Genomic DNA, 15,530 nt, shown 5'->3' with positions numbered 1-15,530 from the left:
GATGCATCTGCAAAAACTGATGTCATACTTCAGGGGACAGTCTGTCCGCATGCACCAAAGTGCTGCGTACATGCATCCTCCCCTGACTCGGTGGTTTGAAGCCAACAGGCATGTGGCTGCTTGTCGCTGTGCTGCAGGTGCAGATCAACCCGAGCTCACCTCCCAACAAAGGAACCATTGTTTCCTCTCAGCCTGGGACACAGGTGCGGCTGAAGTGAGCTGGGAAATATTGATACAATAATGACAAGTCTCTGAGGGTTTATTCACTGGCGGTGGGGTTGTGTGTCTTGTGTGTCTTGCGTGTTTCCGTGCGCTTTCGGGGGGCTGTCACCGCGGCTATCGACCTGTCTGTCATATCACTCTCAGCCGGGAATGCGGATATCCTTGCCAGGCCGGTACCTGTCTTGCATCGAGTCTCACAGGTTGTGTCATGCCCGGCAAATATTTCCTCAGTGAAACAATAACATTGCACAACACGTTTGGATTTTCCACATCATGCCTCTTATTGATTCTTGATTGAATCTTCCGCTGCTAACTGCCCGGGAAGGTTGCAGCGCAATTCTCTATTGCCGTTGTTGTGTGTGATATGATATCGAAGTTGCCATGGTAACTATTTGCATCTCCAAAGTGTGAATTTTTTTTTTTTTTCCTCTTTTTTTTTTTTATTTTTCTTGGCATTGTACATTTTGCAGTAATGAAACTGCAGATGACAAGATGAGATCTGTCGCTGATTCATTTATTCTTTACCTTTCTGGCCTCTTGCAAACACCCTGTTCTGCTGCCACTGTCCGTGTCCGTGTGTGTGTGTGTGTGTGTGTGTGTGCGCGCTGGGTATAGTGATGGCTGCTCACTTAATTTAATTGATCCAGCTAGTTGAAGCCGCCAACAGAATGCCAGGGTTTCTAAGCCGTGAAGGGCTGTGATCAGGGATGAGTATCTCTAAGCTGCTTAGCAGGCCTGCTGGGAACTGACAGGATGCTTTGGCCTGCTTCTCTGCTCCTGTGAGGCACAAGATCATGTAGCCAGGTTACACCATGAGCAAAAGGCCGGTTTGTCTGGGGTATACAGGAGTCATAGGGGCAGTGATTGAATTTAACATCTATTCTCAACATAGTCTTGGATTTTGCTGCAAACACCTCACACGTGAGACAAGATGGTCGAAACGGCATTTTACTGATGCCAAAAATCATAAATAAGTTTTCATATTAGTGTTTTTAATTTAAACCCTTGCTTTGTGATTGGCTCTTCAGGAATCAATCTTTCACTGTTTGACTTTACTTTAACCCTCTATTTAGCATTAATAACTAGTAAGGCATTTAATCATTTATTTATGATGCACTATATTGTCGTTTTAGGCAGATGTGGTCAGGTCAGCCTCAAGTGAAAGATGCCGTATAAACCGATACAACATCAGTGTTATAGTAGAAATTATTATTGCTGTACATTAATAAACACTTGTTTTATATCCACTTGCAGCTGCATTATTGTGTGTCACAAGCTATTTATTTAACTTGATTATAGACTGCTTATAATTGCTAAATAGGGGGTTGAAGTAAAATTGGACCCAACACATTACACAAATATCAAAGCACTTTATCTTTAAATTATACAGTTTTCCACCTCTTGGAAGGTTAATTACTGTGCACATTGCATTTCCCTCCCTTATAGTCTAAAGCTACAACTTGCTTTGCTGCATTTATGTCCGTCTTCCCCCTTTTTTATTTTTTCGCCGTCCGTCACTTCAGTGTTGTTTGTCCGCAGCGATTTGCATTTTTGTACTCGCTGTCTTTTGAGAAGAGGACCACTCCAAAGCTCTTTGGTAAAGCTGTAAAGTTTGTTTCTGAAACCACTTCTGAGAAAACCTTCTCATTTCACTCCGCAAGCGTTTGGAGATGGGTCGAGATGTGCTCTTCCAGGTCTGCTGCTAAAAGAGTGGCTGTGTGGGGACAAAAAAAATTTGATGTGCGCACTTCAGTGTGCACGTCCTTCATGCATTAGTATTGTCTTGTACAATGGTCTGATTTCTTTTGATCAAACTCATTTACCAGATTTGATAAATGCAATTAAATTGATCTTGAAATCCTGTTTTTAAGAAATGGCAGTCAAATTACACCTTTATTAATACGTCTGGGTCTATTACTTGCAGTATAGTAATTGGAATATAATGGGACGATTGTTTCATGAATAAACCAAAGGTTTACAACTCGCGACTGGGTTTTAGGGCCATTTCGAAAATGAAGTGATAATTTAATGAGAAAACGGTAGCCTACTTATTTTACCAGAATCAAGTCGTAATTTTGTATAATATCATGAGAATAGAGTTGTAATTTTAGGCTGTGTGTCATTTTACAGCGTGGAAATCAGAAGATCAAGCTGTTATTAAAAGGAGGAGTGTGGAGCATATTGTTTAGTTGTACTTAAGTATAGGGTTCACAAATGGCAAAATACTTTTGGCACATCAGCCCCAAATTATCGTAAATATCAGGACAGATTGAGAAAGAACCACATGGGCTTGGAGTGTTTTTTTCTTTATTCCCACTATATTATGACGATTTTCCCTTGTAATATTACAACTTTATTTCACGTTAAAATCACAATTTTATTATTGTAACATTATCCGAGTTTTCTAATTAAATTACAACTATATTCTCGTGATATCGTCAATATGGCCCTGTCACTCCATCACAATAACTTATATGTAAGGAGTCAGCGGGTGTCAAATCTAAGGGGCTTTGGATCTTTTGGTCAGGGAAATGTCTGTGTCTCATTCTTCTGTACATGTAGATCTCATGCTGCCTTTTCACCAGGTCTCTGTGTTTATGTGTCCTTCGCTCAATGTAGCTCTTTGTGTTCCTTTTCTTGACAATGCACTGCACATTCAGAAGAGGCAGCCTGTAGGTATATGAAAATGAAACACTCACTAGCTGCATGACCCTCCTTATCTCTTCCCTTTTGGTTATTTCCTCGTCGTCTCCCTTTTATGTGCAGACTTTAAACTTTGAGTTGTTTTTGTTTTTGGGGGGGGTTTTTTGGCTCTAGAAATCACATTGCCTGACGTTAAGATTAAACAAAGGAAGAGAAGCGATGTGTTTGATCTCCACGAGACATCATTACTTACATGCTTGAAGAACCCAGAATTTAATTTCCCGAATTTCTGTTTCCTTCAGTTTCTCTTGTTTTCCCCTAATTTCCCTCACTTGCCATTTTATTTTCTCGCTTTTATCTTGTGCCAAACTTTCATCTTGTTCCTCATTGTCCCAGTTACAAGTCACTTGTCCTGTATGTGTACGTGTGTCGTGTTATACTGCATGAGCATTGCACGCTGGGGTCTGTCTTTGCCTTTTCTCGTTCCTTCTTCTCTCTCGTCTCCTACCTTCCTCCTGTCGGTTCCTCTGCAGTAGAAAATGGTCGTGCGTTTGAGTGTTGTTGATGTGTTCTCTCCCTCTTCCTCTCTGTGCAGGGGATGTGCTGTTCCAGATGGCTGAGGTCCACAGACAGATCCAAGTGCAGCTCGAGGAGATGGTTGGTATTCTAAGCTCAAAGGGGTTTTTAGTTTTTTGCGGTTCAACACAGCCTCATCCTCTAATGCGATGGAAATGCAAAATGTCCTGTAATGCAAAATTTAAACAACACTTAAGACACGACGACAAGCTGCTACAGCAATAATATGTTTTAATTTGGTGTTGTGGCCCTGTCTCACGACGCTGCTCAATAAACCTGCCCAGCCTCGACACAGATACGTCCCTGATCTCTGGAGATCCTCCGGGCAGTACATGGAAAACACGACAATTAAACCAAAATGAACTTGAATTGAACGAGCACACATGCTGACCCCATATAAATCCAAACTGCAAACTCAGGAGGCGTCTGGGGAAGTCGAGTGAGTTAATTGAACAGTGTGGCATTCTGGGTAATGCGCTTGTTTAAGTTGTCCGCCGTCGATGCACTTTTAGCTTAGCGTTCACTTTATGCTGGCTGTTACAATCAATATCATATCAATGTCGTTAAAATAGACACGTTATGCACAAATATTGATGTTACATGTATAGACCACGTACATTCAATGAATTAAAAGAAATAAAACAGCAAAGATTAGGAATAGGAGTTCATATTAATTGTAACAGTATACAAAGTTCAGTCACAACCGTAACACCAGTATCCTGTTTTAATGTGGCTGATCAGTGTAGAGAGGCAGTTAGCAGAGTGCATAACCCCCCCCCCAGGCCAAACAGTCTCCTTTTTTTTATTTGGATCTGCACCAAATTGCACACACTCATAAATATCGGTCCCCTTAACATGCAAGATCTATTCTTTATTCTCTGAAAGATCAACGAAATTGGTGAAAAAGGCCCTATCTCACAATGTTGAAGAAAGTAGAAATTACAATTCCCCCCCCCCCCCCTGATTTTGATTTGCAGCTAATTTTAAAGGCTTCCTCCTTGGGTCATGCACCACCGCTCCACAAAGTGCCATGGAAACCAGTCAAGAAGATTTTGTGTAATCCTGCAAACTAACAAACAAACGCAGACAAAAACGTAACCTCCTTGGCAGATGAAAAATGAATGTCAGAGGATCACACATTTAAAGTACGATACTGATATATAATTATTATCCTATTAGCCTAGTTTTCACTAACAGTGATCTGCAAAATGAAAGCGAGCCTCCCAGGCGAGGACTGTTATTTAAAAATATAATCTTAACGTGTTTTTAACAGCTTGTTGATCTATTGTGAATAACTTAATGTGGTATTTTGTTACTCAGTTTGCAGCTTCTTTTCCTTTCACAGTCGACATGAATATCGTCAGCGTGTTATTGAGCTGCCCCTGTGCTTTCTCCCCAGTTGAAATCCTTCCACAACGAGCTGCTCTCCGAGCTGGAGAAGAAGGTGGACCTGGACTCTCGTTATCTGACTGTGAGTATCTGATTGGCTCTGCTCTCCAAAGCCCGAGGACAGCCTCCATCCAATAAGCGCACGCTGCGTTTTTAGCTCGTTTTTAATGATTTATGTCATGTTGCCTCAAATCTCTTAAGTGTAGACTGAAAACGGAGGTGAAGGAAAGGCTGTGTGTTAACATCTGGATCAAAGTCGGTCTCTGAGACAATTAGAGGATGTGTCTGAGGGGGAAACAAAAAAAAAAGATGTTTTGAAATAACATTTCACGTCTACTCACCTGTCAAGGGGTAGACCGATTTATAATAACCCCCTGTGTGTGTGTGTGTGTGTGTGTGTGTGTGTGTGTGTGTGTGTGTGTGTGTGTGTGTGTGTGTGTGTGTGTGTGTGTGTGTGTGTGTGTGTGTGTGTGTGTGTGTGTGTGTGTGTGTGTGTGTGTGTGTGAGCATTGTGGAGCTGGTCTACATGTGATATCTTTAGAATGAGTGGGCTGCAGCCTGAGTGTAGAGCAGCACTGTGTGTGTTGTTTTGGGGGATGGGAGGATATGGCCATACATTGTAGTGTATTGTGGAAGGACCACGTTACGAGCTGCTGCTCACACACCTTTTGCTTCTACCAATACACAGAAAACAGGACTCGACGTCACCGAGAAGACGCATGGATAAAATCAGACGCCGTCATATTGAGTTAAAACCACGAGTGTTCTAATGAGAACCATCTCTGTGTAAACTTTGTCTCTGTGCACATCTGCCAAATTTGTGCTCTGCGCATATAGTGATATGCCAAAGATGAGAGAGAGGTTCCATGCTTCCAGATGCATCAGCCATTTCACACACCCCTATCTTGGTGCGTCCCTGCGGTTTTAGCATCCATTACTTTTAATGAATTTTCTACAGATCCGCCGCAGTGATAATAGCAATCATTTTGCTTCACACTTTGTGAATTAATCATCCGAAATTTTGATTCTGTTCAAAAAGGACTCAAAGAAAAGCCCCTTTTTTTCCCCCCAGCATGCGCATGTGATGTTCCCAGTGGTGCATTTCTCTCTGTTCTCCCTCTCTGTCTCATCTCTCTTGTCTCACGTAATGGCTCCTGCACTCTCTAGTCATTACACCGAGGTCAGAATTTGGGCATGAACCTAAAACAAAGATTATTAATGATAGGAGCTTTTCTGGCAGATCAGCCTTTTGGGATTCTCCAAGTGTACTAAGGTTCATCTGCTGCCCACTCTGGTCCTATTTAAGTTTAAACATATTCTCCGTGTGCCGTCGTAGCCATGCATGCGGCGAGTGATAGTCGTGGGCACAAGGGCTTGGTGACTAACGTCAAACAGGCTTTTGCTTTGTAAAATTAGCAGGGACCTTCCAGCTTAATGAGGCGATCAGGCCCTGCAAACTACAAGAAAACTTTTCTCACAATAGTCTCTCCTCTAATCGTTACTATGATCTATGAGCTGCGCCGGGACTTTCCCCCAGGGAGCCTCATTTTCTCTGAGTCGTAATGTAAATGTGATTGCAGAGCAACACGTATTGGCTCAGCTCATTTACCTCAAAGACAAGGACGGAGTGAGAGAAGCAGTCAGTCACTGTTATTTGCAAAACAAAGACAACACCGGTGCAAAAGGCATGGTTTAGTCCATTTGGTCAGGAATTTGTCAATATGGCTAAATCAGTATTTCAGAGAAGCTTGTGACATGAAGGAATCAATCAATGGTAGATAAAGTTGAAATGGAAATATCCAGCTGTTGTGAGACCTAGCGCCGCCCGTCTCCGTTGAGATCCAAACGCTGCATGTTTCACCGTTTCAGTCTTCCGGTGCCGGCACCGACTTCATCTCTGCTCCTTCGCCAGCAAGAAAACGCTGCCTGGAGGATTCCTACCTTCATCCTCAGCGTCTTACACTATGCAAATGTGGGTGTTGAACCCTCATGCACGCGCTCCTCTCCGCCAATTCTGCCTCGTACAGAAAAAAACCCCACATGAGCTTTGTCACACCAGACACAGTTACTATAGCAACAGAGCTCATACAGCCCGGAAACAAAGTTGTTTTTCCCTCAATAAATAAATAATTAAATAAGCAAATTGAATAAAGTGAATGAATAAACTCCGGCTATAGAAAAGGTCTACTCCAGTCATTTAGCTTGTTCTGCAAATTAAGCATTATTATAATTTTTATTTTTTTACTTTGCAGGCATGGTCACTAACAATCCATGTTTTAAGAGGCACAATCACGAGCTGTGTCGCTGCAAAAATAAAGGAATCTTGAATTTTTAATTTTTAATTAATAAGATTGCTCTCAGATGCCAAGGCCCTGTCCGAATGCCAAGAGGGAGTCTAGAAAAAAACAGTCTGTCCTCGCATCTGCAGTGCCACACAACAGTAATACGCAGTGATTATAACACAAATGAACGAGTAAAAAAAGGATTTGCCCTGCTGCGCTGAAATGAGTTGAATCCAGTGACTGCTAGTGGTGTAAAAACAAAGCCGGAATGTTGTGAGGGTGTTATGCATTTGCCCATCTACGTCCCAGCTCCTTCCACCGTGACCTTTGTAATTTGTGGTCCTAATTTTGTGTTTGTGTCACCCCTAGGCTGCCCTTAAGAAATACCAGACAGAGCACAAGAGCAAAGGGGAGAGTCTGGAGAAGTGCCAGGCCGAGCTGAAGAAGCTGCGCAGGAAGAGCCAGGGCAGCAAGAACCCCTCCAAGTACGGAGAGAAGGAGATGCAGGTGAGTCTCTCGCCCGGGGTTTTTTTTTTTTGCACGAATGTCACATTAATACTCAGATATTTACAACAGTATAAATATATAAAGATTGGTCTATTCAAAGTTGTGTCAAACAAGAAAACAGGATAAACTACTCAGACTCAACTATATCAATTTGAAGAAGACTACAATACACACATCCTCCAGCCGTTCATAGCGGCAGCGTTTGTGTGCATGTGGGTGACTGTTGGATTAGAGATTTGTGAGTCTTGGTTTGCGAAATAATGACTTTATTCTTCATAAAGTAAAGAGAATACACTAAACAGCTAGGATGGGGGTGGAGGCGGTGGCGACGCGGTGCCCTGAGTGGGAAGGCAAATAGTGGAGGTTTGAAAATGCTTCTTGTGTCCTTGCCAACATCAACACACACACAGCAGGCACACACACACACACACACACACACACACACACACACACACACACACACACACACACACACACACACACACACACACACAGAGCAGGCACGCAGACACACACAAAATGAAAAAGTAAAATAATAAGTCAGCTACACTAATTGATGTACTGGAACACATTTATTTCAATGCGTCCAGTGTGTTCCCGGCACAGAGCTTTGATCAGGGTTTTAACAGAATGAATAAAAGCACAGCTTGCATATGCAGCACAAAATAGCTGAGTCAATTACCTGAAGTGGACTAGTACAAGCACCTCAAACTCTGACCTTTCAAAATAAAACACTCACAGCACAATCTTATTCACTCTTCAGTAGTGAAAGCAATAGCAGTTTAAGTTGCCCCCTAACCCCCTAACCCTGGTTTGTTTGTAGATATTATGTCTTCCTTTAAATCTCCCTTTACTGTATATACAAGGAAATATTTACTATATATATATATTTATTTTTATTACACACTCAAACTACATATACATTATGCTGGTGGAAATTGCTGTGCGGTCTGTATTGAAAAAGGTGTGGCATTCCAATGGTGTGTGTGTGTGGGTGACGTGACGTGACACGCAGAGGGTGTGTGTTTGTGCCACTGCTGTAACTTATGGATGAAATACTCAAATGCTTTTTTTTCCCCCGAACAGTTTCAGTCTTTTCGAGTCTGACGAGCAACATTTCAGAAGCCCGTCAAACCGAAAGCAGTCGCCTGATTCACAGGGAGAAACGAACCACTGTTTACTTTAGCCGTCGTCGTCATTCTTGCGGTTATTTCCATAGCAAAGTGACCTCCCGCCGAGCAGCTCCGGTGAAATGAATAGTGATGGATTTGAAGGAGTGATTCACCGTCGACTTGACAGTAGAGGGAGTGCCTGTGTGCACTCACACGCAAATACCTGCAAAGACGCTTATTCGTCTCTGCATCAACCTGCTGCTCTAGGCCTCGTCTGCGGTGCTGTTTACAAGTTATTCGTTTGTTTAGCCCTGTAACAAGAGTTCATTCTCAAACTGAGAAATATAATGCAGAAAGTGGCGTCAGGGCAACTTCACCGTGTCTTCACCGGTGGCTGGAAGTCTTGACTGCCTGCAGGGATGCAGGCAAAAATCTCATACTAACAGGTTGAGGCTTGCACGGTAATTGCCGTGCTGCTGCTGGGTCTCGCTGGGAAGCCTGCTTGGCCGTCGCAGAATCAGATCAAGAGCTGAACTAGAATCTGGATTTGTCCGACACTTGTGAATAAGCGGTAGAGTTTTAAAAGTTTGCTGCTCGGGTTCGAGAAGAAAACCTCTATCCAGAGATTACATACACATACACGTCTGTTTCTGAGCCCCGCCAGTGTTGGATTGATCTGACTGCTTTGTCATATTGAGTTTGTTCCAGTGTGTCAGGGATGCCATGAGGAGATGTTGTATGAAGTGTCATCTTAAGGTTCCAAAGTTGGCAGTCTGGTTTCGTATGGAGCGGGGTGTGTGAGTGCACTAAGCCAGAAAATCTCCAGTCAAGAATGACAAGTCGTTTCATGTTCCTGTCCGTCTCAGACGGCCTTATGTGCTGAATAATTAAGCCTCTGTTCCCATGTGAGATGAAGCACACTTTGATGAACAGGAACAGGTATATACATGAAATCCTCTTTTTGCAAATCAGCAGGAAGTTTGTCCAGGAAGAAGTTTGTTCATCACACCTCAAAATATCAAAACGTTGGACTCTGGGCCTAATTACTGACCAATTTGCAGAGGAGAGTTGGTGTTAAAGCATTGTGAAAGGTTAAAGGGACATTACAAGTTTGCCCTAATGGTGGTGTAAGAGGAAAAGCTTCTGCAGCATATCCAGTGGAGGATTTGGGATTTTTTTTCTTAATTTAGGGGCCATAAAGGTGCCATAATTTACACAGAGGGACCAATTATACGTCCCAGCTTCTGTGCACAATTCCTTATTGAGTACGGGGCACAATTAAGTATTTCCCTGTTTACTGTTCGCTCGGAAATTGTCCCCTGTTTAAGCACCTTGTGTAGTAAGAGAATATAATGCTTAACCAATTGTTGTATTTATTGTTGTTAGACTACTGACAGGTAAGGTCTGCTTCAGCTGCCAATCAGATTTAAGCTAGTTCCTCTGTCCCCCTGGCCCCACACCTGGATCCATCCATGGCAGCATCACAAAGAAAATATTATAATTTATTAAAACATATTTTTTACAATTCCTGTAAGCCCATGTAGGTTTCAATATTTGTTCAAATTGAAAATTTGTCTTGTTGGTGACACCAGACAAAAGGTACAAAATCATTAGCACTGTACACAAATATCTAAAGAAGATATTCTTTTGTTTGAACTGACAAAGGCACCAAGCAAAGGTCAGGAGGTCTTTAAAGACTTTGCATTTTAGCGTATGGGGACCATGATGCACTAATCCGTTGCCAGCAGTTTACGTTGTAAGATAATTTACTGTGGATCTAAGGTTAAGTGACGACAAATAGACTTAGCGCAGCCAAAAAAAACAATTAATTTGAACTTATTGGACACACCGAGCTGTAGAATTACTGCACAATCTCACTGAGGCTGTATGACTGATCACCTGGGCCCATCTGCGGCTCTGGACTCATATCGTACAGTCGGTTAGCAGTCAAAAGGAAAATCAATCTCCCCCCTCTCATTTTCAGTCTGCTCCCTTTCACTGATTATATCACGGCTGTGGGCGTGTGGGCGTAGAGAAAAGTCAACTCGTTTGTGCCCGAGTCCTCAGGAGAGCAGACACGGAGAGAGAGAGAGAGACGTGGCCCTTCATTCCTGCGCTTCACAATGACAACCATACACCAACTTTAGAAAGGTTTAGATAGTGACTTTGTCTCATTTCTGGTTTCTTCCAGTTGAGAAAGTACAAGTAAAGTTGCTTCGGAGATCTCGATGTCCCCTCTTCCTCCTACTCCACCACATCTGTGTTATTTTAACAGATGAGAGCCGCTGAGTTTCTCTCTTTTATATCTCTTCTCTTTTTCATTAAAAAGTAAAGTATGTCTGAGCGCAGTCTGGCAGCGGACACAGATGGTGGCCACATTTCATTGATCGCAGTCTCCATCACTCTCTCTCTCTCTCTCTCTCGCTCTCCCTCTTTCTCTCTTGCACTTCTCACTGTTGTCTTTCCCGCTTCTCTTTGTCCGTCTCTTTGTCCGTCTTCCCTCTCCTCCCTGTTCTCTGCCGTCAGACACTTTCCCTGTGCCACCTCATCAATGGGCAAAGCCCTTGCCAAAATGCTAATCAGCTCATTATGTAGTTCAGTGGAGTGGACCATCGTGCCGTAGAAAAGAGTTTCATCTAGATAAACCTCCTCCGTACTGTATAGGCTGTTAATAAGGGCCCAGACAGATAGAGAGGAGATGGGTTTCAGAATTAATGTCACCAGATGTTTCATAAGCTCATTTCTTCAGCTTTGTCATAAAATATAAAAGAGAAATTCATTGTGGATAGATATATTCATGCAGATGCATTGAAACACACGCACGCACGTCAGATTCATGCAGGAGCTGTAGGTGTAGGTGCTTTCTGTTGTGCCCTCGAGCATTACAATACAACACCATTCTTTTGAATCTTAAAGCTGCTGATGATGAAGGAACAGAGGCGCGGACCCAAGCAGCTCTCAGCTGTGCGGCAAAGTGCTTTTGAATCCCCACAGGACTGAAACGGGGTACACACACTCCTGCTTTATGCTTTGTGAAAAAGTTGTGAATCCCTTTCTGTAACTTCTCCATCGTATGGGCAATTCTATCAATGTGCACGTCTCTCGCAGGACGGACAGAAGTCCAATAGAAAGCAAACAAAATGACAATATTCACAACATTCATGAGAAAAGACAGTGTATCAACGTTTAAAGTATTTGTTCAGAAGACTCTTTTTCATTTTTTTCTTTTTTCACTTCCTGTTTAAATCAAGCACCTGTGGCACTGACTGTGCAAACTTATCCCGGGGTCAAAGGTCTTAAAGGGATAGTTCAGCGAAAAATGAAAATTCACTCATTATCTACTCACCACTATGCCGATGGAGGGGTGGGTGAAGTGTTTGAGTCCATAAAACACTTCTGGAGTCTCAGGGGTAAACAGCGTTGCAGCCAAATCCAATACAATTGAAGTAAATGGGACACCGTCTTCAGATGTAAAAAAAACAAAACATGGCGTGCCTCCATACGGCTCGTGTGGTGTCATCCAAGTATCCGCAAGCCAATGACAAGCGTGTGTCTGACTGAATGATGAGTTAGGAATATCTAAATGATGACAACATTAAAGGTTGTTTATTTGAATAATTATACGTTGGCTACATTTGTCTGTATTTGTATGATACAAAAATGGAATTTAATGAATCAAAATCTAGAATGTGTCAGTGTAAGGGTGCGCGCGCACGCACACACACACACACACACACACACACACAGCTGATCACTTAAAGTCCGAGTGCAGGAACTGGACTGACGTGCAGCAGGTTTCATTTATATTCATAACCTTTGCCAAACGAGTCATTCCAGCTGCGATGTAACCTGAGGTCGCTCTGACATAATGGTGACTGGTGTCTGCCGGGGCTTTTCCCACCGCACTCATTGTCTTGGGTTACTTTGGTGACCTTTGCAACGGTTGGAGAATTGGACCGTGTGGATTTGACAAGAGGAGAGGGCGCACTGGTTGAGTCGCTCCCATTAGCTCGGCTCCGAGGTGCCGGAGAGGCCGGCAGACTGTGAGTCAGAGGCTGCAAAAAGAAACAAACCCCCCCCAAAAGGGTCACTCCACCGCAGAGAGAGAGAGAGAGAAGGGGCAGCCAAGTTTGTTGTAATCTTTTAAATGGTTGTCATGTGTAACCAAAGACCCATTCACAAACCAAACTAGCCGTGTGTGTCACTGTGGCATATCTCTATCCTCCGTTCTCCCTTCTTTCTTTCTTTCTTTCTTTCATTCTGTCTTTTTTTCATCACTCTCTGCAGTAGACATGCACCAAAACAACATCACCATCTGGTAACCTTTTCACAGGAAAGAAAAAGACTGGGAGAAAAAAGTTGGCAGCTCCAGCGACATATCTGCAGTAGCATAACTTTGTTCCTGCCTTCACGACCCACCTTGCCGAGAAGATGCTCAAGCCTTTCCCTGAACACTGTGCTTGCATGTGCAGAGCTAGAGCAACTTACTGGGCCACTGTATAAGAACTTCATTTTATTTTAAGGTGAACAGAAAGAATAGAGTCAGGTCCGGCTGCATTCATCGAACGATTATCCTTGAAAAGTTTACTCGTGGATTTCTTCTCGACCTGATGCAGAAAGGCCATCCCTCAAAATGTTTGTGTTCAGTTAATCCACTTTGTTCCTGGAATACCAGTGAGGTAACTTCTTGGCTGCTGGCAGTGAGGGAAGTGCTGTTCTCTGGCGGTTACTTAGTGAAATGCATCCGCACTGTGTGATGGCACCGCAGGATCTGATCACCGGCTTAACAAACTTAACGAGTCTTTGAGGAATGTGGGAAAATGTAAAACTCTCTCTCGCTCTAATAATGTGAGAACAATACTGAACTGAATTTGTGACACAGCAGCACCAACAGCAACAGCATGGATCATGTCAGTTTCCTATTTTCTGCCACTAAGTGAAACAACAATTATCCTTAATTCTCAAGTCAAATGTCTACATAAAAGGCCTAGAATTTGTCAGTAGAGTGCATTCCTTAAGGTCCTCCTTATGAAATCTCATTTTAATTCACTATATCCAGGTTTTTATTTGGATCTGCACCGAATTGCACACATCAGTCCCCCTACATGGTTTTTTTTCACCAAGAACCATGAATAATTTTCTGGGAAATCTGTGAAAAGTCAAAGATATCCCTCGTATCACAATGTTAAAGAAAGTGATAGAAAGATAATTCCTGGATCTGCCCCCTGATCCTGATCCTCGCCAACATTTAATTGGTTCTTCTCTGACGAACACCACATCCTTCCACCAAGTTTCATGGTAATCCGTCCTGTAGTATTTGCATAATCTTGCTCCAACAAACAAATGGACCCGGGTGAAAACATAATCTCCTTGGCGGAGGTAATGACTCCCTGAGGAATGTATGAAATGTAAAACCTTCTCCTCTAATGCTTTGAGAACACAAGTGACCTGAAATAAAAAAATTCTAAAGCCAAATGTCAAAAATACAAGGTTGAAGGGTCTTTTATACTAAACCACACAACGAGTCTGGTGTTTTCATACACCATAAGAAACTAATCCTTGGTAGGTGTGGTTACTTGATTCAATGTGAAAAGCTATACCCCCTTGAAACCTGTGAATACCCCCAAGAAGAGTTCAGTCTTATATAAATCAATAGAAGTAAATATAACACTCTTTTCTAGGTCAGTTTTTATCAGCAGATGTTACAGTATTAAAGCCATGAAACTGGACCCAGTCAGTCGACCTACTTTGAGACTATACGGGATCTAAAACCTTCAGCTACCAGCTTGGTAATTACACAACTGACGTGTACGGACACAAAAAAAAAACAACCTTAAATGACATTTTGTTCTTCCGAATAACGCTCCCTGTAGCTTCTCTCCACTGACGTGTGTGTGTGTGTGTGTGTGTGTGTGTGTGTGTGTGTGTGTGTGTGTGTGTGTGTGTGTGTGTGTGTGTGTGTGTGTGTGTGTGTGTGTGTGTGTGTGTGTGTGTGTGTGTGTGTGTGTGTGTGTGTGTGTGTGTGTGTGTGTGTGTGTGTGTGTGTGTGTGTGTGTGTGTGGTGAACTCAGTGAGACATTTCCCGGTGACATTTTCCTTTTTTTTTTAGAGAGCTCGTGCTAAGACAAACCGACAGCTCTGGATCTCTACCCCTCTCTCTCTTTCTGTCATTGCCTCCCACTCTCATACCCACATCAATACACCTCTTATTTGTTATTGTCCGACATGTAAAATGGATTACTGGGTCTTTGCGAGCAGTTCCTCCGCCCCACCGCCGGATCTTCAGCCTTAATTGCCTCGTCTCCGCTAGCACTCGGCAGGGAAAATCTGGCCGGGCAAAGTTCTGCTGTAAGGCTCTCTCCTTGCTTAACTATCACTGCCGAGGTGCACTTAACCTGTAATTGCCTCACTGGAGCTGTGCAGTGATTGGCAGTACAAGACGGTCCTGTGCTGAGAAGCTCCGAGTTTTGTGAGTGAGTAATTGTGTGAATGTGAAGCAGCGTGTCATTACAAAATGGACTTGTTGAAGCTTGGTCCTTTTCCTTGTCCAGACGTTCTGACCACTGATCTACCTGATGTGAATAAGGGGCTTCTTGAGGTTTTGTGTTTCTTTTCGTGTCAGTTTTTCCAAATATCAAGTTCGAAAGAATTTCACATGACATGCAAATCGGACAAGGTTGTATACTTGACATTCCTCTGACCGCAGATTTGTTATAAGGCATTTGCATGGTACAATTTGGACCAACAGTCGATACTTTGCTGTCTGCGGCGTAGAGCCCCAAAATACTTCCGCATGCCG

The 15,530-nt window shown here is 42.9% G+C and overlaps 1 protein-coding gene across 6 annotated transcripts in view; it reads left to right on the top strand.

Annotated features, from left to right (window-relative positions):
• baiap2a (BAR/IMD domain containing adaptor protein 2a) overlaps positions 1-15,530 on the top strand; it is a 53,327-nt gene that overhangs the window by 27,295 nt on the left and 10,502 nt on the right. For all 6 annotated transcript variants that reach the window (XM_034593974.1, XM_034593976.1, XM_034593973.1 and 3 more), the window contains exons 4-6: positions 3,461-3,522; positions 4,841-4,912; positions 7,482-7,619. In XM_034593974.1, the coding sequence (XP_034449865.1) occupies positions 3,461-3,522; positions 4,841-4,912; positions 7,482-7,619 (272 nt within the window). The remainder of the gene's footprint in view (positions 1-3,460; positions 3,523-4,840; positions 4,913-7,481; positions 7,620-15,530) is intronic.

The sequence above is a fragment of the Hippoglossus hippoglossus genome, chromosome 8 (genome assembly GCF_009819705.1).
Source record: "Hippoglossus hippoglossus isolate fHipHip1 chromosome 8, fHipHip1.pri, whole genome shotgun sequence".
Classification (NCBI taxonomy): domain Eukaryota; kingdom Metazoa; phylum Chordata; class Actinopteri; order Pleuronectiformes; family Pleuronectidae; genus Hippoglossus; species Hippoglossus hippoglossus.
Note: the sequence above shows the minus strand (reverse complement) of the source record. Positions and strands in the feature narration are given on the sequence as shown.